The 24428-nt window shown below is 32.1% G+C and overlaps 2 protein-coding genes and 1 long non-coding RNA gene across 6 annotated transcripts in view; 1 reads left to right on the forward strand and 2 right to left on the reverse strand.

Moving 5' to 3' along the window:
* Positions 1-24428, reverse strand: part of LOC143085157 (exocyst complex component 1-like) — an 80784-nt gene that overhangs the window by 8132 nt on the left and 48224 nt on the right. The window lies entirely within an intron of this gene.
* On the reverse strand, positions 1051-7336 carry LOC143085159 (uncharacterized). Its single transcript, XR_012981256.1, has 3 exons — positions 7269-7336; positions 6846-6863; positions 1051-1152 (listed from the first exon to the last, which is right to left on the reverse strand). It is a non-coding gene; the product is annotated as an uncharacterized LOC143085159 (long non-coding RNA).
* LOC143085156 (uncharacterized) lies at positions 8434-23221 on the forward strand. The gene is made up of 5 exons (XM_076261355.1): positions 8434-8523; positions 9472-10102; positions 18140-18199; positions 20630-20693; positions 21138-23221. Coding segments are annotated over exons 1-5 (1569 nt in total). The 5' UTR covers positions 8434-8521; the 3' UTR covers positions 21950-23221.

The raw sequence follows: 24428 nt of genomic DNA on the forward strand, positions 1-24428 counted from the left end.
AACTGGTAAACAGACAAAAACAGGAAAACCTTAATATTGATTAATGAACCAAAATTAGGTCAAGGTCAGATGATACAATAAGACAGAAATGTACACCTTACAATTATTCAATACACCAAATATAGCTTACATATTGCTTATAGTACTTGAAAACCTGAAAACAGACCAAACAATAAAAACTTAACATCGACCGATGACACTTGAAATTGAGGTTGAGGTTGAGGTCAGATCATACCTGTTACAGTCATTCCATATGCATACAACACATACAGTTGACCTACTACTTATAGTATTTAGAAATGGACCTAATAGCATAACTTTAACCTTGATCACTGATCAATGAAATGAGGTCAAGGCCAGGTGAACCCTGTAGACCTCACTTTGAACTTTTACACCAATATGGTTATCCTATTACTCACAAGTGAGAAAGTCAGATGACAAAATAACAATGTTTATATTTCAGGTAATTGATGAACAATGAAAATAAGGTCAAGAACATTTGACATATGACAAGACGTAAAATTTGCAACATAAGGTATGTGCATACAAGATATGAAGCATCCAGGACAGGTCATCTACCTTCTGAAATATAAAGCTTTGTACACATAGTTTTCTCCGCCACCCTGCTGAACAGTAATACCTGTAATGCACTGAAACGTTTGTCACAGGCAAGAAATTCCATAGTACACGAAAGCCCCACTCGCACTATCATTTTCTATGTTCAGTGGCATGTGAAACTGGGATTAAAAATATAATTTGGCATTAAATTTACAAAGATCATATCATAGGGAACATGTGTACTAAGTTTCAAGTCAGCTGAAGGACGCTTTCTAGTGCAGGAATTTCTCGCTGCATTGAAGACCTCTTGGTGACCTTCTGCTGTTGTCGGCTCTATGGTCGGGTTGTTTTCTCTTTGAAACATTTCCCATTTCCATTCTCAATTTTATCTTGTTTTTTAAGATATATTCAGAATAAGAAAAATCAGGTTTACCAGAGTTATCATCATGGCCAGTCTTGCAATGGTATGTAACATAAACATGTACTTACAATCCATCTAATTTATCAGCATAGAAAATAAATCCCTCTAGTTCTTCCTCCAGATTGGTAAATAATTCACCCATCATTTTTCTTACTTCTTCATTTATTTGTCTCCTGTAAAAACATGTCATCTTATTTTTAATTTACAAATATCTAAGATTCCATGAGAAAAATCAGGTAACCATTTTTTTCTGCAATTGGCGAAGAGATAAAATATTCCTCATGTTCCTGTAAAATGCATAGCATTGTAAAAATGTAAATGGAAAAAGATTAACTGACACAAATATTAAAACTATTGAACCGATCATCATAAAAATGATTCTAACAGGAAGCTAATTGAACCTTTATAACTAAATTGTAACTATTCAAAACCTTAAGCAGCTACCGTAAATTATTTATCTACCAGATTACTTGATGAATTATGAACTAATTAAGAAAATTTTGAAATAGTGAACATTGTCATCATATGTGAGTCATACAAAAATATAACAAAAGAAGAGTATACTTTAACTACTCATTTTGAATATACATTGTGTAAGAAAGGATTCCAATATAAAACCAGGTGCTCCGCAGGGCGCAGCTTTATACGACCGCAGAGGTCGAACCCTGAACAGTTGGGGCAAGTATGGACAAAACATTCAAGCGTGATACAGCTCTGAATTTGGATTGTGATCAAATTTTTGACATTACATGGGGTTTTTTTTACACAAAACAAATGTCAAGAATTTACAAATCAATTAAAGATTTCTTCTTCAAACTTATTTAAATCTAAAATTAAATAGTTGACACAGCATAGGTTTCTGACACAGAATGAATGTGGTCTAATGAACTTAATTTTTTTTGCCTTTGAGCAATTCACTATGCTGTTGAATATTAATCCTCTCAAAAAAATGTTTGAAGAAATTTTCTTTTTATTTATGAAATCTGAAATGAGAAAAATTTAACCCCCCCCCCCCCCCCCCCCATTTTTTTTCTCACATCCCCGTTTCCCTTTTTCCAAAACTGATATCAATTCAAATTTCTAATGGAGTTTGCAACAATAACTACTCTTTTAAATACATCATAAAATATTAAAATGTAAAACAAAGTGCTTGTTATCACTGAATGGTAAAGATTGGTTGGTAGTAAAAGTGAATATACATTGTTTATTGTATAAAACAATAAAAAAAACTTCATCAGCAACATTTTATATTGGCGAATTTCAAATGAAGTTATTTACATAAAGTTATTGGCAATATAAAAATAGAAAATGACATCATAGTCATGTCTGGCCAATGTCCAACATACATTATCTAAAAACATTTTAGATAAGATAAGGAAAAAAAGCTTCATCAGCAACATTTTATATTGGGAAATTTCCAATGAAGTTATTTACATAAAGTTATTGGCAAATATAAAAATAGAAAATGACATCATAGTCATGTCTGGCAAATTTCCAACATATATTATCAACTACTATTCTATACAAAGAAAGATAACTCCAATTGAAAATTAATTGCTATTGCACAATATTGTGCAATTAGATATTTCTTGCTATTGTGCAATACTGTGCAATTGAAAATTTCTTGCTATTGCACAATACTTGATATGGAATCCTGATTTGGACCAACTTGAAAACTGGGCCCATAATCAAAAATCAAAGTACATGTTAAGATAAAGCATATCAAATAAGCCCAAGAATTTAATTTTTGTTAAAATCAAACTTAGTTTAATTTTGGACCCTTTGGACCTTAATGTAGACCAATTTGGAAACTGGACCAAAAATTAAGAATCTACATACACAGTTAGATTTGGCATATCAAAGAACCCATTTATTCAATTTTTGATGAAATCAAACAAAGTTTAATTTTAGACCCCCATTTGAACCAACTTGAAAACTAGGCCAATAATTAAAAATCTAAGTACATTTTTAAATTCAGCATATCAAAAAACCCATCTTCGCTAGCCAAGGGTTACAATCCACTCCCGCTCTCTCCACATGAAATCACACAAAGTTCAATTTTGGACCCTTTGGGCCCCTTATTCCTAAACTGTTGGGACCAAAACTCCCAAAATCAAACCCAACCTTCCTTTTATGGTCATAAGCCTTGTGTTTAAATTTCATAGATTTCTATTTACTAATACTAAAGTTTTGGTGCAAAAACCAAAAATAATGCTTATTTGGGCCCCTTTTTGGCCCCTAATTCATAAACTGTTGTGACCTCAACTCCCAAAATCAATCCCAACCTTCCTTTTGTGGTCATAAACCTTGTGTTTAAATTTCATTGATTTCTATTTACTTATACTAAAGTTATTGTGCGAAAACCAAGAATAATGCGTATTTGGGCCCTTTTTTGGCCCTTAATTCCTAAACTGTTGGAACCAAAACTCCCAAAATCAATCCCAACCGTCCTTTTGTGGTCATAAACCTTGTGTCAAAATTTCATAGATTTCTATTCACTTAAACTAAAGTTATAGTGCGAAAACCAAGAAAATGCTTATTTGGGCCCTTTTTGGCCCCTAATTCCTAACATGTTGGGACCAAAACTCCCAAAATCAATCCAAAACTTCCTTTTGTGGTCATAAACCTTGTGTTAAAATTTCATTGATTTCTATTCATTTTTACTAAAGTTAGAGTGCGAAAACTAAAAGTATTCGGACGACGACGACGACGACGACGCCAACGTGATAGCAATATACGACCAAAAAATTAAAATTTTTGCGGTCGTATAATAATCAATGCTTGCAAATTACACAGTCCTCAGACACAGTCCTGCAACTTAAAAATAGTTTCCTGAGTTGTAATATTAAATGTCTTCTGAGATTAATTGACTTTGTACCAAAACATACATACTTGGTATACAAATTTTTAACTATTTTCAAAAACACAATCATACATATTTTTATGATTACAGTAAAGCATGCATAACACAACACACTTAGTCTAATTAAAAGTACATGTACAACAGAAAATTGTATGAGCACTAATGTTTGTGTATAAGAAAAAGAAAAAAATATGTTATTTTCAAAAAAGATGGGACTTCGTATAAAATTTGAAAGACTATGATGAAAGCATACCATATCAAATAGATATTGGCATACAGGGTTAAAAAATCAAAAGTATGTAAGAAGTAATTTCAGAAATAGACTGTTATTTAAAATAGTCCAAAAGTTATATAGAATTTATTAGAATCCACAAATAGTTCATTCCACTACGCGATTGAATAATTTTGACGTTGTTGTTCAACGTATTCAACAGAGATCTACAATATATACATGTAATTATATGATATACTCGCAAAGTAAATTTACTCATAATAATTATATATATAATAAAATAAGTGCTGGCAGGAAAATATAAAAATAAACATTCCAAAGAATCATACTCATACTAGCATATCAACAGCTATTGGCAGCATTCACAGGAGGATTTGAAGGATACAGAGGGGTATCTTTTCATAAGTTTATAAAAGAAAAATCTTTAAATTGAAATCATGATAAAATGTATAAAAATCTTAAAATATTTTATCATGTTGATTATTTATTTGCATTGAACTGTTGAGAAAAACAGAACCCTTGACTTCTGTTTAGTGAGTAATGGTAAAACAACTAAACTAGCCTTAATATCTTCATAGACAATACTTTCTTTATAATTTTTCATTTAATTCCTGGGAACAATTTGCTTTACAATTTAGTGCTGTTATTAGTCAATTTAGTCTGAGTCATCAATGCGTTAAAGAAAGGTTTTTTTTTATATTTCTTTCCTTTATTTTATATTGAAGAAATAATAAATCTGTTTTGGGGACAATGACAGGGATATCAGGATTTATGTGGTCTTAGAATGCATACAACAGATAAAATAAAGGGTATGCTGATTTCCAGCTCTCTAGAGGACATATTTGTGCTAGTGAATCACGTTAAAAAAAATTGGTAAGGGAAACTAATCTGGTCTACACTGGGATTAAAAAGTTTTCTTTGTGGAGGTGGGAAAGCTTGCATGGAAGCCACATGACAACAATCAAACTGGTATGCTGTTCATTGTCCATGTCTGACTTACATTAGAACAGTTTTACGTTTCTGATATAAACCTTCACCTAAATTTTCCATAAAATACTCCCTAAAATATAAATGTCATCAAACATACTCATATGAGGTATTGAAAAACAAATGTTTACAAGATCAATGAAAAACTTATTACATCACCTGAATAAATTCTTTTATATATTTGCTTCAATAAATAACTGAACCATTTTATATTTATGTACACTGTAAACCATAGTTATTTTGTATGCCATACAAGGATATACAGCCTTTATCCTTGCCTTCTCTCCCAATATCCTGCCCAACAGTACAAGATGTTCTAAACCCTCAGATATTGAGATGATTTGAGATTTACCTTCGACTTTTCCAATTTTTTAATGCTGCTCTATCAAATAGAGATCAGCAATTGGTGTAACATGTTACATCTGTAGTTCCCTTTAAGAATTTGGATCCTTTTTTAAATTCACTTTTAGAATTTGGATCCTTTTTTAAATTCACTTTTAGAATTTGTATCCTTTTTTAAATTCACTTTTAGAATTTGGATCCTTTTTTAAATTCACTTTTAGAATTTGTATCCTTTTTTAAATTCACTTTTAGAATTTGGATCCTTTTTTAAATTCACTTTTAGAATTTGGATCCTTTTTTAAATTCACTTTTATAATTTGGATCCTTTTTTATTGATAAATCATCTAGCAATGACTTGTTTTCAGTAAAATGTATACAATAGAATAAGAGAATATATATATAGCATAGCTAAGACAGCCAGCCAATAAATTACTTCAGAAGATCATATAGTGACTTCAAGATGTTGTTTGTAATTTTCTGCATTGTTGGATTGACTATACACAATATCATTTGTTATTCATATTACTGCTGATGACCTATTATCTATTCTGTATTATAGTAGTTTATATGTATAAAACCAAGTATGTGTTGTTTGTGAAACTCGTTGCTCTTTTCTGTGGTAACTGGGGTTCATATCTGAACAGTTTACCCTATCATTGTGTCTAAGATTATTTTTGTGGCTACCCAACACAACAGGGATGGTTGTGACCTTTTTTTTAAAGTTCTCAACGCAGTTTATGAAGCTTATATGCAAGTAACAAAGATTTAGTATTCCTCATTTCTAATATCATGGATTAGTTATATCAAGAGTATAAGAAAAATATTACGAGCTCATACAAAGCTATATAAACTATTGCTTGCTTTGTAAATAGCTAGAGTTAGTTTTATAGACAGAGTGAACTTTTCAATTTCAAATTTCAAAAGAGTCTTTTAAAGAGAAAATATTAAGTTTACAATACAATTTAAACCATACATGTGTTCTAAAATCTTACAAGCTGTTTATTTCTAGTTCTATCTCGTCTAGAGATTTTGCAAAATATTGTTGAATACAAAAATCTGGTATTACTCTGTTACTTGTCAGTAAAAGGCACTTTATAGCTTGCTGTTCGTTGTGAGCCAAGGCTTCAAGTTGAAGATCGTTCCTTGACCTATAATGGTTTACTTTTATAAATTGGGACTTGGATGGAGAGCTATCTCATTGGCACTCATACCAGATTTTCCTATATCTAATAGCATTAATTTGTTGATTTTACAAAATCAATGCTGATTTGAATACTTGTATATATCATCAATTTCTCTTGAATTATTCTACCCGAATTAACTACTTGTAAGAAATAAGTTATGTGTTAGAATAGCATTGCTACTGTAAAAGTCAGATGACAGTCAGAAGTAAGATATCAGAGCTTATTACAACATACTCATCTATGTGCTTGTATACTTACTTAGCTACATGCTCAACTCTGGGTAAATAAACAACAATAATTTACATGTGGCTTAACAAATTAAAATGAAATATAGATTTCTTTCCAAAGTGTATAACATAAGAGTGCTTGCCAATAGGTACTTATTTTGGATGATGATGTCCTCAACTTAAGATATTAGTCTTTAACGTTCTCTTTATCATGTTTATAGTCTTTACCTGTCTTAAATAATACATTTAAAGAATAACAGGAATCATGAACAATATGGACAGTAACCAACAGACCACACCAACACCCAAATAATACAAATATTAGGTTTGTAGGTTGGTTTTTTTTTCATTTGAAAATTCCAGTTTGGATTTATCTGAAACTCAGCATTTAATATGCTGGTAAAATTAAAAAATGCTATCCTCTAGTGTTGAAATTGTATTGTTTAAATCTTACTCTATGACAGGAATTTCTTTTCTTGGCATCCATATATCTCCTGTCTCAGCCTCTTCTTCCTAGAAAAGATAATGCCAACAATACATGAAAACTTCCACATTTCAGCATCATTTGAAAAAGATAATAATCAATAAAGTACAAACACATCAATATTTAATTGAATGCACCATATTTTATTTACACTGGATTCAACTCTTTTTTACAAAAGCTTAAAGTCAATTATGAAACCTCAAATGGATAGTTTTCAATATAAAACTTGTGTACATATACGTTTTTCTGAAGAAAATTCTTTAATTTATTCATATTTAGAAGAAGTTTACTTTATTTTCATTGCTTCCTTCCAGGAATCAATTGGAAGGAAGCAATTCCCCCGACATATTTTCCATATGCAAAGTGACCTCAGTGTGACCCATCTCGTAAAAATCCGGTGATCACAATACACATGGATGTCCTTAAAATAAACTATTATCTGAATATACATGTTAAACATGTGCTCAAATTCCGTGCTTTTTTGTCGATTGTTGACAAACAGGTAAAAATCGGTAAACTTCGGCTTCAAAACACGAATTTTAATTACCTGCCATATTTTCACAACAACACTGACCGATTGAAAAAAAAATTGACGACTATACAAAATTTACACGAAAAAAAATATAAATTCGTGCACAGAAGACTAAGTTAATGATGTTTGCATGGATTGGTTCAAGATAATCAGAAGAACATGATTTTTCACCAGTCACTCGTTTCTTATGACTTTAAGCATTTTTTCTTGAACTATTTGTAGGTAATGACCTGACTTAATTAAGTGGGTTTTTTTTTGGTTAAGAGAGAGGGGCTGTTTGTATTGAAGTAGCTATAAATTGTTTGTAGAACTATTGTACAATTAAGTCAATTTACGAAGAAAGAAATCCACACATTTTCTTGACATTTCAATAAATTAATAATGTTTTAATTAATAAACTCAGTATACCATATTTGTCTAGCTTTTAACAGATTAATTATAAACAACAGACATGAATTGAATACTAATATAGAAACTGAATAAAAGCAGTAAACATTTAAATGTTATGGATTTTGAACTTGTTTGAATCTGACATAAATAACTTTTCATTTTCTTCTGTAAAATGTGTATTGGAAATGATCACATGACTTTAAATAGAAAAGGATATTTCCATTCTACCTTGACATTATCAAAAAGGAAGTTTCATTATTCTTTAAGTTTACAAGACAAAACCATTTATTAAATACATTTCATGTGAGTAAACATGTCAATTACCATGATAACACTAAAATATAAAATACACTACTAAATGTTAACATAGATACTGATAAGTTGACCTAAACAAAAAAAATACTTTCAGTTTACTACTTCTCCAAAAGTTTGGTTGACTATACAGAAAATCACTGAATCATGACTGGAGCAGGCTCCCTAAGTTCAACCAGAGGGATCCTCTTTACGAGAAGTTCTGGATTCGCCACTGTTATTATGGTTTTCACGGAAAAGGGATTTCAAACAAAATAAGCACCCACGCCTTTGTCTTTATTAATGTTAATTATAATTTCACAAAACGAAATCAGTAAACAATGTTGAAATAACATTTAATTCAAACGATAATAAATCTGTCGTTTAGACATTATCTGTATATTTTTATTTAGATATAAATCATATAAAGTAATTAATACAAATTAAGTAATCTTAATCCGACATTTGGTTAGTATTAAAAAAACAAACTTTAGTGAATTGCTTTATATTTTCATTGGCATCAATTTTCGGGGATATGAGATAATTGGCTATATTGGGGAAACTTTATTTTGAGTTTCATCATTTTTATTTAAAAGATAGCTGTTTACATTGATGCCCCTGACTACTTGATTAAGGAGGGGATACATTTTTTTATGTTTCTTCTGTATGTATGATAACATCATACTATAACAACACTTTGGTTAGAAGAAAAAACTGGCTTTTCAGCAGCATTCTTTTCTCAAGACATAATTGGTGTTTTAAAAATAAAAAAACAATAATAATTGTTTTTGATTGTTCTATGGTTTTGGAATATAAGATACAGTTCAATTGACACTAAGTTGAGACTATAGTAAATGTTCTATTTGAAGTGAAAATACTGAAGTTTACAGTTTTTATCACTATGATAATTTAAACTGGAGATTGTGTTAAATTGTTCTGTTAACTACATTTATATTACAGGATGGACAGGGATGATAAGAGACGATACTTTATAGTAGGGTCTGTTATAATGGAGGTTGTAACACCATTGTTCAGAACCAGACTTGAAAGAGACTACACCAGTAAAGGACTTACAACTCTACAAGCTTTCCTCAACACGCAACCAGTAATACACATCCTGTTTCATCTACGACACAGAAATGCACGATGCTGTGTTGACGGGCAAAATTGTTATAACCATCCATCATTGCCACTAATTTATTGTCAATGGAAGCGGTTATATACAGAGAAATCTGGCCTTGCCCTTCATGATTGCCACTGCAAGTTCACAGCCAATCCTGTTCAACTAGAAGATCTAGACATCACCTTATCCAGCCTGTTTTTGTTGAACTGCAATAATCTAACACCATCTGAAGATGCTGCAGTACAGGGCTTACGACAATACAAAAATGACTACCTGAGTCATAATACCACAGGCAGAATATCACAGACAGAATACAACAGCCTTTGGACAGACCTGACAAACTTTGTCCTACAACTTGACCCTAGTAAACAAGATGACTTGATAAGAATAGAGCAAAGACCATTGGATGAGTCTTTGTGTAACAGCTACACTCTTAACCTACTGGACCTCCACAAGAAGCTTGATGAGGTAACTATCAATATGTCTGTTATTGGTAATAGATTTAAAATAACATGTGTCAATGGTGATATAAACAGAATGAGTGGAACAGCCATTCAGATTATGTCAAAGAAAAACATTGTGATTCTCATGCACCTAGATGAGCTGGATTTTTTATATTGCTGCTATTCTAAGCAGCTTACATTATCTTTTTGATTATACAAGGTGTCCCTCGTCTGTATTAATATGATCATTTAATGTCTCATTACAATGACACGGGAATGTAGGCTGACACAACATGTTTATGTCTAGAATTTATAGTTATTTCATATCTGAAAATAGTAGCTTAAAATTAATGTATGAAAAATAATTTTTCTTATATCAGGTATTAAAATAAAGATATATGTTTTTCTACATCAAATTGCTCAAATTTGACTGACTGTTTAAAAAAAGGCTGTATATGTTTTGTATGGATTAAATAAAACAATGAACCAAAGAATAGACTTATTTTGCCATTTCAATGACAATTTGCAATATATCCTGCAAGGTACTCATCAAAAACCAGTAACATTACATTTGATGTTTCTAAATATATATCTAATTAAAATATTCAAAGTATTAAAAAGGTTGATTAATGTTAAGTGTAACCAATTCCTGGTGGATTAATTAATAGTTGTGTGTCTTCGATGGCCACTGACTAATATGTCATGCATATTCCGAAAGATTCCTATACATTTGTTTTATAATGTATTTCATCTTAGGCAACATGATTTATTTTGATATATGATATTCTTTCAAATGATATGCTTCTGAGCTGAGAAACAAAAATTGTTGATAGATATAGGAAGATGTGGTGTGAGTGCCAATGAGACAACCAACTCTCCATCCAAATAACAATCTAAACAAGAGGCTCTCAAGAGCCTGAATCGCTCACCTTAATTTTTTTGCTTAAATCTTCCATCAATGATTATTTTGGGTTTTCAATTTATATAAATGGTTCTTCGATTCTGTCATATTTTCTTCAAAAGCAAAAACAAGAGTGGACACACTGAAATGTCTCGTTTGTCTCGTGTTCATAATATAATTTATGATGAAAGTATAAAAAAACATTGTATACCCCAAGCATTACATTATTGCTGTTTAAAGTTTATCTACATCTATTTTAATATTCAAGATAATAACCAAAAACAGCAAAATTTCCTTAAAATTACCAATTCAGGGGCGGCAACCCAACAACGGGTTGTCCGATTCATCTGAAAATTTCAGGGCAGATAGATCTTGACCTGAGAAACCATTTAACCTCATGTCAGATTTTGAGCCAAATACTGATTTTACCCCTATGTTCTATTTTGGCCATGGCGGCCATCTTGGTTGGTTGGCCGGGTCCCCGGACAAAATTTTAAACTAGTTACCCCAATGATGATTGTTGCCAAGTTTGGTTCAATTTGGCCCAGTAGTTTCAGAGGAGAAGATTTTTGTAAAAGATAACTAAGATTTACGGAAAATGGTTAAAAATTGACTATAAAGGGCCATAACTCCTAAAGGGGTCAACTGACCATTTCGGTCTGTAAACTTATTTGTAAATCTTACTTTGCTGAACATTTTTGCTGTTTACAGTTTATCTCTATCTATAATAATATTCATGATAATAACCAAAAACAGCCAAATGTCCTTAAAATTACCAATTCAGGGGCAGCAACCTATTAACGGGTTGTCCGATTCATCTGAAAATTTCAGTGCAGATAGATCTTCACCTGATAAACAATTTTACCCCCATGTCAGATTTGCTCTAAATGCTTTGGTTTTTGAGTTATAAGCTAAAAACTGCATTTTACCCCTATGTTCTATTTTTAGCCATGGCGGCCATGTTTTTTGATGAAATGGGAATTAAAACACAAACTTTATTTTAGATACCCTAGGAATCAATCAGATGAAGTTTGGTTTGAATTGGTTCAGTAGTTTCAGAGGAGAAGATCTTTGAAATAGTTTACGACGGACGGATGACGACGGACGCCAAGTGATGGCAAAAGCTCACATTTCCTTTTGGAAAGGTGAGCTAAAAAAAGTAAACCATTATAGGTCAATGCACAGCCTTCAACACCGAGCCTTGGCTCACACCGAACAACAAACTATAAAGGGCCCCAAAATTACTAGTGTTAAACCATTCAAACGGGAAAACCAATGGTTTAATCTATATAAAACTAGAGGCTCTAAAGAGCCTGTGTCGCTCACCTTGGTCTATGTGAATATTAAACAAAGGAAGCAGATAGATTCATTACAAAATTTTGTTTTGGTTATGGTGATGTGTTTGTACGTCTTACTTTACTGAACATTCTTGCTGCTTACAGTTTAGTTATCTCTATCTATAATGAACTTGGCCCAGTAGTTTCAGTGGAAAATGTTAGTAAAAATTTACACAAATTTTATAAAAATTGTAAAAATTGACTATAAAGGACAATAACTCCTTAGGGGGTCAATTGACCATTTCAGTCATGTTGACTTATTTGTAAATCTTACTTTGCTGTACATTATTGCTGTTTAAAGTTTATCTCTATCTATAATAATATTCAAGATAATAACCCAAAACAGTAAAATTTCCTTAAAATTACCAATTTAGGGGCAGCAACCCAACAACCGGTTTTCCGATTCATCTGAAAATTTTAGGACAGATAGATTTTGACCTGATAAACAATTTTACCCATTGTCAGATTTGCTCTAAATGCTTTGGTTTTTGAGTTATAAGCCAAAAACTGCATTTTACCCCCTATGTTCTATTTTTAGCCATGGCGACCATCTTGGTTGGATGGCCGGGTCACCGGACACATTTGTAAAACAAGGTACCCCAAAGATGATTGTGGCCAAGTTTGGATTAATTTGGCCCAGTAGTTTCAGAGAAGAAGATTTTTGTAAAAGATTACTAAGATTTACGAAAAATGGTTAAAAATTTACTATAAAGGGCAATAACTCCTAAAGAGGTCAGCTGACCATTTCGGTCATGTTGACTTATTTGTAAATCTAACTTTGCTGAAAATTCTAATATGTCGTTCTTCTCTAGCTTTGGGTACAAAGCCATGTTCTAATTCGAATAGAACATGGGCTGCACGTGATTGACGTCACAATTAAAATTGCAACATCAGATGAATTTTAAACCAACGCCAGTGATCCAAACGGACATTTTTGTTGGTGTTGCTCGCTAGGAAATTAAATAAAAACATTTTAAAAGTATGTTTAAGTGTTTCTGTTCTTTTTTTATTGATAAACTGTTGATTTTTCTATAACGTTTTTGTTCATTAAATCAAAATGGCGACATTTCGAGCGTCTACTATAGGTCCGCTTCGAAGTACAAAAGTTCAAAAAATTCCTATTAGAATCGAAATAATTCTATCATGCCATGCTCTATGCTCATTTTAACATGGGTAGGCATTATATTTGTAAACATTTAATACCTCGCTAACGCTCGGTATTAAGATATTAACAAATATAATGCCTACCCATGTTAAAATGAGCATAGAGCATGGCATGAAAGAATTATTTCTCAATTATTGCTGTAAACAGTTTATCTCTATCTATAATAATATTCAAGATAATAACCAACCAGATGCTCCGCAGGGCGCAGCTTTATACGACCGCATAGGTTGTACCCTGAACGGTTGGGGCAAGTATGGACACAACATTCAAGCTGGATTCAGCTCTAAATTTGGATTGTGATTAAATAGTTGACACAGCATAGGTTTTGGACACAGAATGAATGTGGTCTAATGAACTTAAAATATTTTTTTTGTCTTTGAGCAATCACTATGCTGTTGAATATTAATCCTCTCAAAAAAATGTTTGAAGAAATTTTCTTTTTATTTATGAAATCTGAAATGAGAAAAATTAACCCCCCCCCCCCCCACCCATTTTTTTTTCACATCCCCCTTTCCCTGTTTCAAAACTGATCTCAATTCAAATTTCTAATGGAGTTTGCAACAATAACTACTCATTTAAATACATCATAAAATATTAAAATGTAACAAAAAGTGCTTGTTATCACTGAATGGTAAAGAGTGTTTTAATTTATCAGTTGGTAGTAAAAGTGAATATACATTGTGCATTGTATAAAACAATGATTTAAGTTGATTCAACTACTATTCTGGACAAAGAAAGATAACTCCAATCAATTGAAAATTTCTTGCTATTGCACAATATTGTGCAATTAGATATTTCTTGCTATTGCGCAATACTGTGCAATTGAAAATATTTGCTATTGCACAATACTGTGCAATTGAAGATTTCTTGCTATTGCACAATACTGTGCAATTGAACATTTTTTGCTATTGCACAATACTGTGCAATTGAAGATTTCTTGCTATTGCTGAATACTGTGCAATTGAAAATTTCTTGCTATTGCACAATACTTAATATAATAATTTTGGATCCTGATTTGAACCAACTTGAAAACTGGGCCCATAATAAAAAATCTAAGTACATGATTAAATTCAGCATATCAAAAAAGCCAAAGAATTCAATTTTTATTAAAATCAAACTTAGTTTAATTTTGGACCCTTTGGTATTTAATGTAGACCAATTTGATAACGGGACTAAAAATTAAGAATCTACATACACAGTTAGATTTGGCATATCAAAGAACCCCAATTATTCAATTTTTGATGAAATCAAACAAAGTTTAATTTTGGACCCCGATTTGGACCAACTTGAAAACTGGGCCAATAATCAAAAATCTAAGTACATTTGTAGATTCAGCATATCAAAGAACCCCAAGGATTCAATTTTTGTTAAAATCAAACTAAGTTTAATTTTGGACCCTTTGGACCTTAATGTAGACCAATTGGAAAACGGGACTAAAAATTAAGAATCTACATACACAGTTAGATCCGGCATATCAAAGAACCCCAATAATTCAATTTTTGATGAAATCAAACAAAGTTCAATTTTGGACCCTTTGGGCCCCTTATTCCTAAAAACCAGTTGGGACCAAAACTCCCAAAATCAAACCCAACCTTCCTTTTATGGTCATAAACCTTGTGTTTAAATTTCAAAGATTTCTATTTACTAATACTAAAGTTATTGTGCGAAAACCAAGAATAATGCTTATTTGGGCCTTTTTTGGCCCCTAATTCCTAAACTGTTCAGACCTCAACTCCAAAATCAATCCCAACCTTCCTTTTGTGGTCATAAACCTTGTGTTTAAATTTCATTGATTTCTATTTACTTATACTAAAGTTATTGTGCGAAAACCAAGAATAATGCTTATTTGGGCCTTTTTTGGCCCCTAATTCCTAAACTGTTTGAACTAAAACTCCCAAAATCAATCCCAACCTTCATTTTGTGGTCATAAACCTTGTGTCAAAATTTCATAGATTTCTATTTACTTAAACTAAAGTTATAGTGCGAAAACCAAGAAAATGCTTATTTGGGCCCTTTTTGGCCCCTAATTCCTAAAATATTGGGACCAAAACTCCCAAAATCAATCCCAACCTTCCTTTTGTGGTTTAAAACCTTGTGTTAAAATTTCATAGATTTCTATTCACTTTTACTAAAGTTAGAGTGCGAAAACTAAAAGTATTCGGACGACGACGACGATGACGCAAGACGCAAGACGACGCAGGATGACGACGCCAACGTGATAGCAATATACGACGAAAAATTAAAATTTTTGCTGTCGTATAAGAACAGTAAAATTTCCTTAAAATTACCAATTTAGGGGCAGCAACCCAACAACGGGTTGTCCGATTCATCTGAAAAATTCAGGGCAGATAGATCTTGACCTGATAAACAATTTTACCCATTGTCAGATTTGCTCTAAATGCTTTGGTTTTTGAGTTATAAGCCAAAAACTGCATTTTACCCCTATGTTCTATTTTTAGCCATGGCGGCCATCTTGGTTGGATAGCCGGGTCACCGGAGACTTTTTTTTTAACTAGATACCCCAAAGATGATTTTGGTCAAGTTTGGATTAATTTGGCCCAGTAGTTTCAGAGGAGAAGATTTTTGTAAAAGATTACTAAGATTTACGAAAAATAGTTAAAAATTGACTATAAAGGGCAATAACTTCTAAAGGGGTCAATTGACCATTTCGGTCATGTTGACTTATTTGTAAATCTAACTTTGCTGAACATTATTGCTGTTAACAGTCTATCTCTATCTATAATAATATTCAAGATAATAACCAAAAACAGTAAAATTTCCTTAAAATTACCAATTTAGGGGCAGCAACCCAACAACGGGTTGTTCGATTTATCTGAAAATTTTAGGGCAGATAGATCTTGACCTGATAAACAATTTTACCCTGTCAGATTTGCTCTAAATGCTTTTGTGTTTGAGTTATAAGCCAAAAACTGCATTTTACCCCTATGTTCTATTTTGGCGCCCATCTTGGTTGGTTGGCTGCGTCACCGGACACATTTTTCAAACTAGGTACCCCAATGATGATTGTGGCCAAGTTTGGTTCAATTTGGCCCAGTAGTTTCAGAGGAGAAGATTTTTGTAAAAGTTAACGACGACGGACGACGATGGACGACGGACGCAAAGTGATGGGAAAAGCTCACTAAAGGGCCAGGTGAGCTAAAAAAACGAGAAACGAGAAACACATATAAATTACATAAACAAACGACAACTACTGTACATCAGATTCCTGACTTAGGACAGGTGCAAACATTTGCAGCGGGATTAAATGTCTTAATAGATCTAAACCTTCTCCCTTTTTCTGAAATAATAGCATAACATCACAACATAGAAAAACACACGATAAAATATCAATTGGCAGGCTTAACTCAATCAAAAAACGTATATAAATACACTTTTGATGTCTTTAGTATTTTTGAAAATGAATTAAATAAATGAGTAGATACGGATGAATAGAAATCAACATTATTATTGTGAATGAAAAAGAATTTTAGTAATAATTAGCTGCTGTACAGGATAATTGTGCTTTTTTATAAGTTAATAAGTTGAAACAGCTGTTTATTACCCTGGATAATCAGTGGAATATAGTGTAATAGAGAAAATCAAGATCTAGAGAAGTTTTAACTCTCAGTGAAATTTGTATCAAGCAAGGTTTATTGAATACATATAGAATAATACATGGCAAAATCTGTATCGCATGCTGCATCACCACAAGAAACCAATATTAGTCCTGAGGGCCGAAGGTCTCGAGGGCTGAAATTGGTTCTCTTGGTGATACAGCATGCAATACAGATTTTGCCATGTATTATTCTGTTGATCATATATTTTCACAGAATCAGATTCATGGAATATCCAGTGTTCTTTTAAATCGTCCAAAATATAAGCAAGAAAAAGGAAATTATGATTTTCCTGTATTTTCAGCTGACTTTTTTTTTTAAAAGACTTCCTTATTAGCTGAATATCCACATTGTAATGTCCCCTATAACCTTATTACATTCTCAATATACTGTTAAGACCATGTATTTAAATAATTTACTAAGTAAACAATACTGTTCCATCATTTCAACTACATGTTTTAACTTAAAAAAATCAAAACTATATTACAAAGTAACAACATGACTGATTTATATCAAACTAGTTGAAATGATAGCACATTTTTTTTTGGTGGGAACAGCAACTGGACGTCAGAGATCAAACGTTGACGTCTTTCGAATTTATTATGACGTCACGCCAGGTATGCGATACAGGGTATGCGATACAGAGTAGGTAATACAGACTTGAAAAAAAAACCTTTATCAAATATACAAAACTAAAAACTGCTGTATTTTGTACTAAATATATGATAAATATTATTATATTAAAAAAAAACATTGAAAAAATCATGAAATTAAAAGGATTGCTGAAACATTGAATAAGATCTGTTGGATATTTGACCTGACTTTGTGATGGTTCAATGTTTAAGTTTAGTAGAATAAAGTGAAATAGAGTTGCAAATAGATATAAGAAGATGTGGTATGAGTGCCAATGAAACAACTCTCCATCCAAGTCACAAATACACCATTATAGGCCAAAGTACCGTATTTAACACAGGGCAAGTATGATTGTCTTTACTGAAAAAAATAGTTCCAGCTAACATAGTTTATGTTTTTACTTTATTTTCAGATGAATAATTCAATCCAAGGTATAAGATCTGACATACAAGGACAAAATGCTTACATGCAGGTAAATACATTATTACGTTTATTACCACTAAGTGTATCTTGCTGACTTTGTATCTTTAAAAAAACGGGGGTGTAGTAATAGCCAATGAGAAAACTATTAATAAAGACAATAAATTGTCATCACAGAGATATGTCTTGCTTTTTTTTGGTAATTTCGATAATGCAAATGTTGAAATTAAAATAGCAACACTTTAACATGTAACTTTTGTAAGTTTAGCAAATATTCAAAGTCAATGAACTATGACTGAAGGTACATGGCTAAACAATCTCCATGGGATGATTTGTGCAAATGCTAATACGACTGCATATCAAATACATGTACCATTAAATTATTATATGTAGTTCCCTTTAAACAACCTAAACCCAAACTTATACATGTAAACTAAGCAAAATGTTCAAAGTCAATAAACCATAACTGAGGGGGCAGGGTTAAATAATCTTCATGGTAATGAGATATGCTAATGCTAATACAACTGCATACTAAACATCATTTAACTACCAGAAGAGGTTCCCCATAAACCAACAAAATCAAACTAAACTAATACACGACAAGAGTGCACACGCTGAAATGTCTCGCCTTCCTATACTAATCATTGATATATGTTGATAGTCCTAAGTATAAACTGTCACATAAACTTAACATTAACCAAGATAACTAAACAAAGACCAATGAACTTTGAAAATGAGGTCAAGGTCAGAGAACCATGCCAGGCAGACATGTACAGCTAACAATGCTTCTATACAACTTATATAGTTGACTCATTACTTATAGTTAAAGAAAAATAGACCAAAACACAAAAACTTAACACTGTGCAATGAACCGTGAAAATGAGGTCACGGTCAAATAAAACCTGTGCGACTGACATAAAGATCATAAAATATTTCCATACACCAAATATAGTTGACCTATGGCATATAGTATTAGATAATTAGACGAAAACTCAAAAACTTAACTTTGACCACTGAACCATAAAAATGAGGTCAAGGTCACATGACATCTGCCCGCTTCATATGTTCACCTTACAATCATTCCATACAACAAATATAGTAGACCTATTGCATATAGTATGAGAAAAACAGACCAAAACACAAAAAATTAACTATAACCACTGAACCATGAAAATGAGGTCAAGGTCAGATGACACCTGCCAGTTGGACATGTACACCTTACAGTCCTTCCATACACCGAATATACTAGCCCTATTGCTTATAGTATCTGAGATATGGACTTGACCACCAAAACTTAACCTTGTTCACTGATCCATGAAATAAGGTCGAGGTCAAGTGAAAACTGTCTGAAAGACATGAGGACCTTGCAAGGTACGCACATATCAAATATAGTTATCCTATTACTTATAATAAGAGAGAATTCAACATTACAAAAAAATTGAACTTTTTTTTCAAGTGGTCACTGAACCATGAAAATGAGGTCAAGGACATTGGATATGTGACTGACGAAAACTTCGTAACATGAAGCATCTATATACAAAGTATGAAGCATCCAGGTCTTCCACCTTCTAGAATATAAAGCTTTTAAGAAGTGAGATAACGCCGCCGCCGGATCACTATCCCTATGTCGAGCTTTCTGCAACAAAAGTTGCAGGCTCGACAAAAACTAAGCAAACGTTTCAAAGTCAGTAGACCATAACTGTGGGGGCTGGGCCATATAATCTCCATGGTAATGAGATGTGCCAATACTAATATAACTGCATACCAAATATTTTTGACTCACTTAACTTATATATATAGTGGTTCACCATAAACTACTAAAACTATACCTAATCACAAACTAATACATTGTTGACAACGACACGAACGCCAACAACTCCTCTGCAGACAGAAACAGCATACCGAAGTCTTGTTTTTTCACTCTGTCGACATATCATTAGCAAGATAAAAAGTCAAAGTTGTGAACAAGTACAGAACTGTTTACAATCACATTTGTAGACTGCACTTTGTAAATACAGCTGTTTCCCTGGGGAGATATATAATAGTCATAGATATTTTGTTTTGTTAACTTATATTGGATAGGAACTGAAAATTGCATTTTAACTGGCAAATATTAGACCACTTAAAACAAATTTGCAAGGGATCCTTTCAGTGAAAAGAGTGTGGCAATCTCCTTAGACATGAGATGTTAGAATGATCATTCCTATTTGGATCAGACAGGGAGGAGCATTTGTGTACCTCTAGTTTGCCAAGAAATTTCCAACATTTCAGAACATTTTAACAACATTGCCAAACTTTCAATGTTTCTTTAATCACAGTAGCCTAATAGACATTTTATGTTGATTTTAATATATCCAATAGTATCTTTAAATCACATAATTCACAATACAATGTAAAAGCTGCATTGACTCCCCTGAAATGTGTTTTGTTTTGCACAGTTGGTATATGAACAAATCTATGTTACTAATTTATCACTTTACAGGAGATACTTCTGTACATCAGAAAAGATGGATGTTCTTGCCAATGTGGAAACTCGGAACAACAAAGTATGTATAAATATATTAATATTATATGATAGATTTTTTCACAATAAACAATGTGTATTAATATTACAATTCTTGTCAAATATGTCTGGTACTATATTGAACAAAATATATTACTTGGACTTAAAGGACATTTGAATTCTTGTCATGATGTGAGCCTATATGTTATACATCTATATGATAGTATGCCTCCTCGTCTTTATTAACTACGTACAAACAATCCTTTATATTACACAAATGAAAATTGAAAAAAGTCTAATGAGCATTCATCCTAAAACTGCTTTTTTTGTGGTATTGATTCAAAATTCTTAATACAAAATTATTGTTTTTATTTGTTGCAACTGAGAAAGTCTATCTGTTACTGTTAATTTCTTTAGATGATCATATTTCAGATGTTTGTATGAATCAAAATACAACAATAAACAATGTGTGGTTTCTATCTTTCAGACAAAGTCCACACAAACAATAAACAATACACACTAGGACAAGATGTTTTCAAATTTCATCATCAGATCAACCAGACAGCAGAAATTTGTAACAAACTTGAAGAAATTGTAACAAATATGGTGATGATGGATGATGGTAGACTGGTGATGTGTTTACCTAGGCAGATGAGACTATTGATCTATAACACAGATGGATCACAGGTAGACAGTATAGATGCACAGGGTAAACCATTGTTTGTTACAGCAGTCAACAACTTTACAGTAGCTTTTATAATGAGGGATAGTGTGTGTATAGAGATGTATGACATACACAATAAACTCAAACTTAAATCAATATCAGTACCTGAAATGTGGTGGGCGAGTGGCATTACAACTATAAACAACAAGTTAGTTGTATGTGGTTACAGAAGTCTACTGATCATAGATTATCAGACAGGAGAGGTGATACAGACAATAAAGACAGACTGTCAGATTCTAAAGATACATGGTACTGGTGACACTATATTCTACAACAGCTATAAGTACAACATGTACAACAACAACCTGTACTGGTACAGTTATACTGATGACAGACATCACACCCTCACATTACCATCAAAACCCTGGAAGATGACTACACTACAAGATGACAGTCTGTATGTGGTGTGTAATGATGGATCAGTACAACATGTGTCATCTGATGGTAAACATTATAAACCTGTTAAAACAAATGGACTTCAAAAACTGAAATATATATTATACAATAAAATGCAAAGACAACTGGTTACAATGAATGTGTACCAGAATATAATCAATGTCTTCTATGAAATATAATGTAGTCTTTGGTATACAAAAAATTATTACATGTCCATAAAATGTTTTAAGGAATAATGTATAGTATTAATCATTATATGAATATAATATATTGACCCTTTACTTCAGGTTAATGTGATAATGGTGACATCTCAATCAATGATACCAATTCAAATGCATTTAAGAAATTGAAAGAAACATTGTAATTGTATTATACAAGAAAGGTAAATTCAATTGAATCCATATGAGATCCCTCCTTAAAAAAGTATGATTCTTAATTTCTTGTTATTAGCTGAGAGAAAAATGTTTTAGCTCTCTCCTGTTTTCTATCTAATTATTGTATAAAGATGATTATAAAAAAAAAAACACTTTTAATGACAAAAATATTAAAGTATTTTTTCAGTTTTAGTTATTTTCCCATATAATTGTTACTACACTAGAAATATTGAAGAACAAAAGGTCAATATCCAAATGTCCCTTGTTGGTAAATATTACAAAGAGGACACATTTATGGACCTACATATTCAAGTTTGTTCACATCAATCCATGGATTTAGAAATAACCATTAGTACATAGTAGCCTTTTACTTGTAATCTTAATTTGCTGCTTGATTACTGCAAAGTCTTGAATCTTTAAACTGATGATTTTCTGATGCAATTATAGATACCAGTAAACAATTTTGTTATGATGTTGTAAAAACTGCTTGCAAAATTCAAATAAACATCAGTCTCATATTATTTAATTTTTTTATTTATATATTCCATATAATTATAAAAGAAGATGTGGTATAATAGCAAATGAGACAACTCTCTACAAGAGACAAAATGACACAGAAATTAACAGCTTTATTCTACCAGATAAGGCCTTCAACAATGATCAAAGCCCATACTATATAGTCAGCTATCACAAATGTAAGACAATTCAAACGAGAAAACTAACAGCCTAATTAATTTAAATGCTAAAAAAAATAAAAAAATAAAAATATGTAAGACAGCAACAAACGTCAACAACTGAATTCCAGCTCTGACTTGGGACAGGCACATACATACAGAATGTTTAGGATATCAAGCTTATCTTGATATATTATGCTCATCATTTAAAAAAAATTCCATATTAAGGATGTACCTAGGTGAAATTAAATATAACTAAAAATTTCAAATTCATACTATAAGCTAAAAGAGCATAATTAGTGAATTAAATATAAGGATCAAAATTAGCTAAAAATTGATAGCTCCTTTTTGAGATATTTAATTTTTGGTGGAAGAAGACTTTACAAGTCTTCTGAAGGCCTATGGTGCCAGCTGCATACCTGTCAACTCACCCGTTTTTTGCGGGTGACACCCGTTATTTTCACCTCTCACCCGGGAGTTTTTCTTTACCCGGCGGGTCCCGGGAATTTCTAACATTACCCGTTTCACCCGGATTTCTGACCGGAATTGTTTCCGGTATTTAGAAGTAATACGACCTTCGGTTTTATCGGTCTTTTTCAATGTAACCAAAAGTCAAAATGTAGGACTGTTTACCTGAGCTACGTAACGATATTTTATTAGATGAACTTCCACTTTGCACTTCCCCTGAAACTGACATTGGTACATTTTGGGGAGAAATGTCCAAGTTGCATGACATTTTTCTTAACAGGCCAAGATTTTTTGTTTTGTCAAAACTTGCTAAAACATTACAGTTTTGCCAAACAGCAATGCAGACAGTGAGAGGGCATTTTCTTTAGTAAAGAAAATAGCTACAGAGATTAGGGCTGATCTTAATAAGGATACACTGTGTGCTCTTCTTTCTTGTAAAATGAATACACATTTGCATTGCTATGAACTGAAACCAAGTGCAGTTCTTTTTAAGAATGCCAAGTCTGCTACTATGGAATATAACAATAGTCTGAAATAAACTTGTATACATGTTCTAACTGTTTCATATACATATTGACTATATAAATTATATGTAAACATATTTTTGTTCTTCAATTGAGCCCGCAAAATGTCGTACGCGTTATGACCTGAGATTTTTTTTCTCAATGCAGGTCATGACCTGACTTTTCATTTTCAGAGGTTGACAGGTATGCAGCTGTAAAATCATTCAATTTCATAACAACTTCCGATTCTTGACACCAATTTTTACACATGATTAAGCATCTGAATCATTTAATTTGTAAATTATGAAAACAATCTCTATCGTAAATATATACCCTTTTATTTATATAAGTTATTAGATTTCATCTCGTCTACATGAACGTTATTTGTTTACTTGTAACCAGATGTTTTTAATGTAAATATTTGTAGTACGCATGCGTGAATTTGGTATTGGGTCGACTCGCCCTGTTAACATGTTCGCCCTTGGTCTGTTCGTCCTGAGTTCTTTCGGCCATAAAGTACGTTCACCCTGTGTTCACTCTCTTTACTCTCATCAAGGACGTTTTATAATACGTCCTTGCATTTATTAAAAAACGATCAATATTAAGGGTATCGTAAAAAACCTCTAAAACAGGAATTTG

This window comes from Mytilus galloprovincialis, chromosome 8 (genome assembly GCF_965363235.1).
Source record: "Mytilus galloprovincialis chromosome 8, xbMytGall1.hap1.1, whole genome shotgun sequence".
Taxonomy (NCBI): domain Eukaryota; kingdom Metazoa; phylum Mollusca; class Bivalvia; order Mytilida; family Mytilidae; genus Mytilus; species Mytilus galloprovincialis.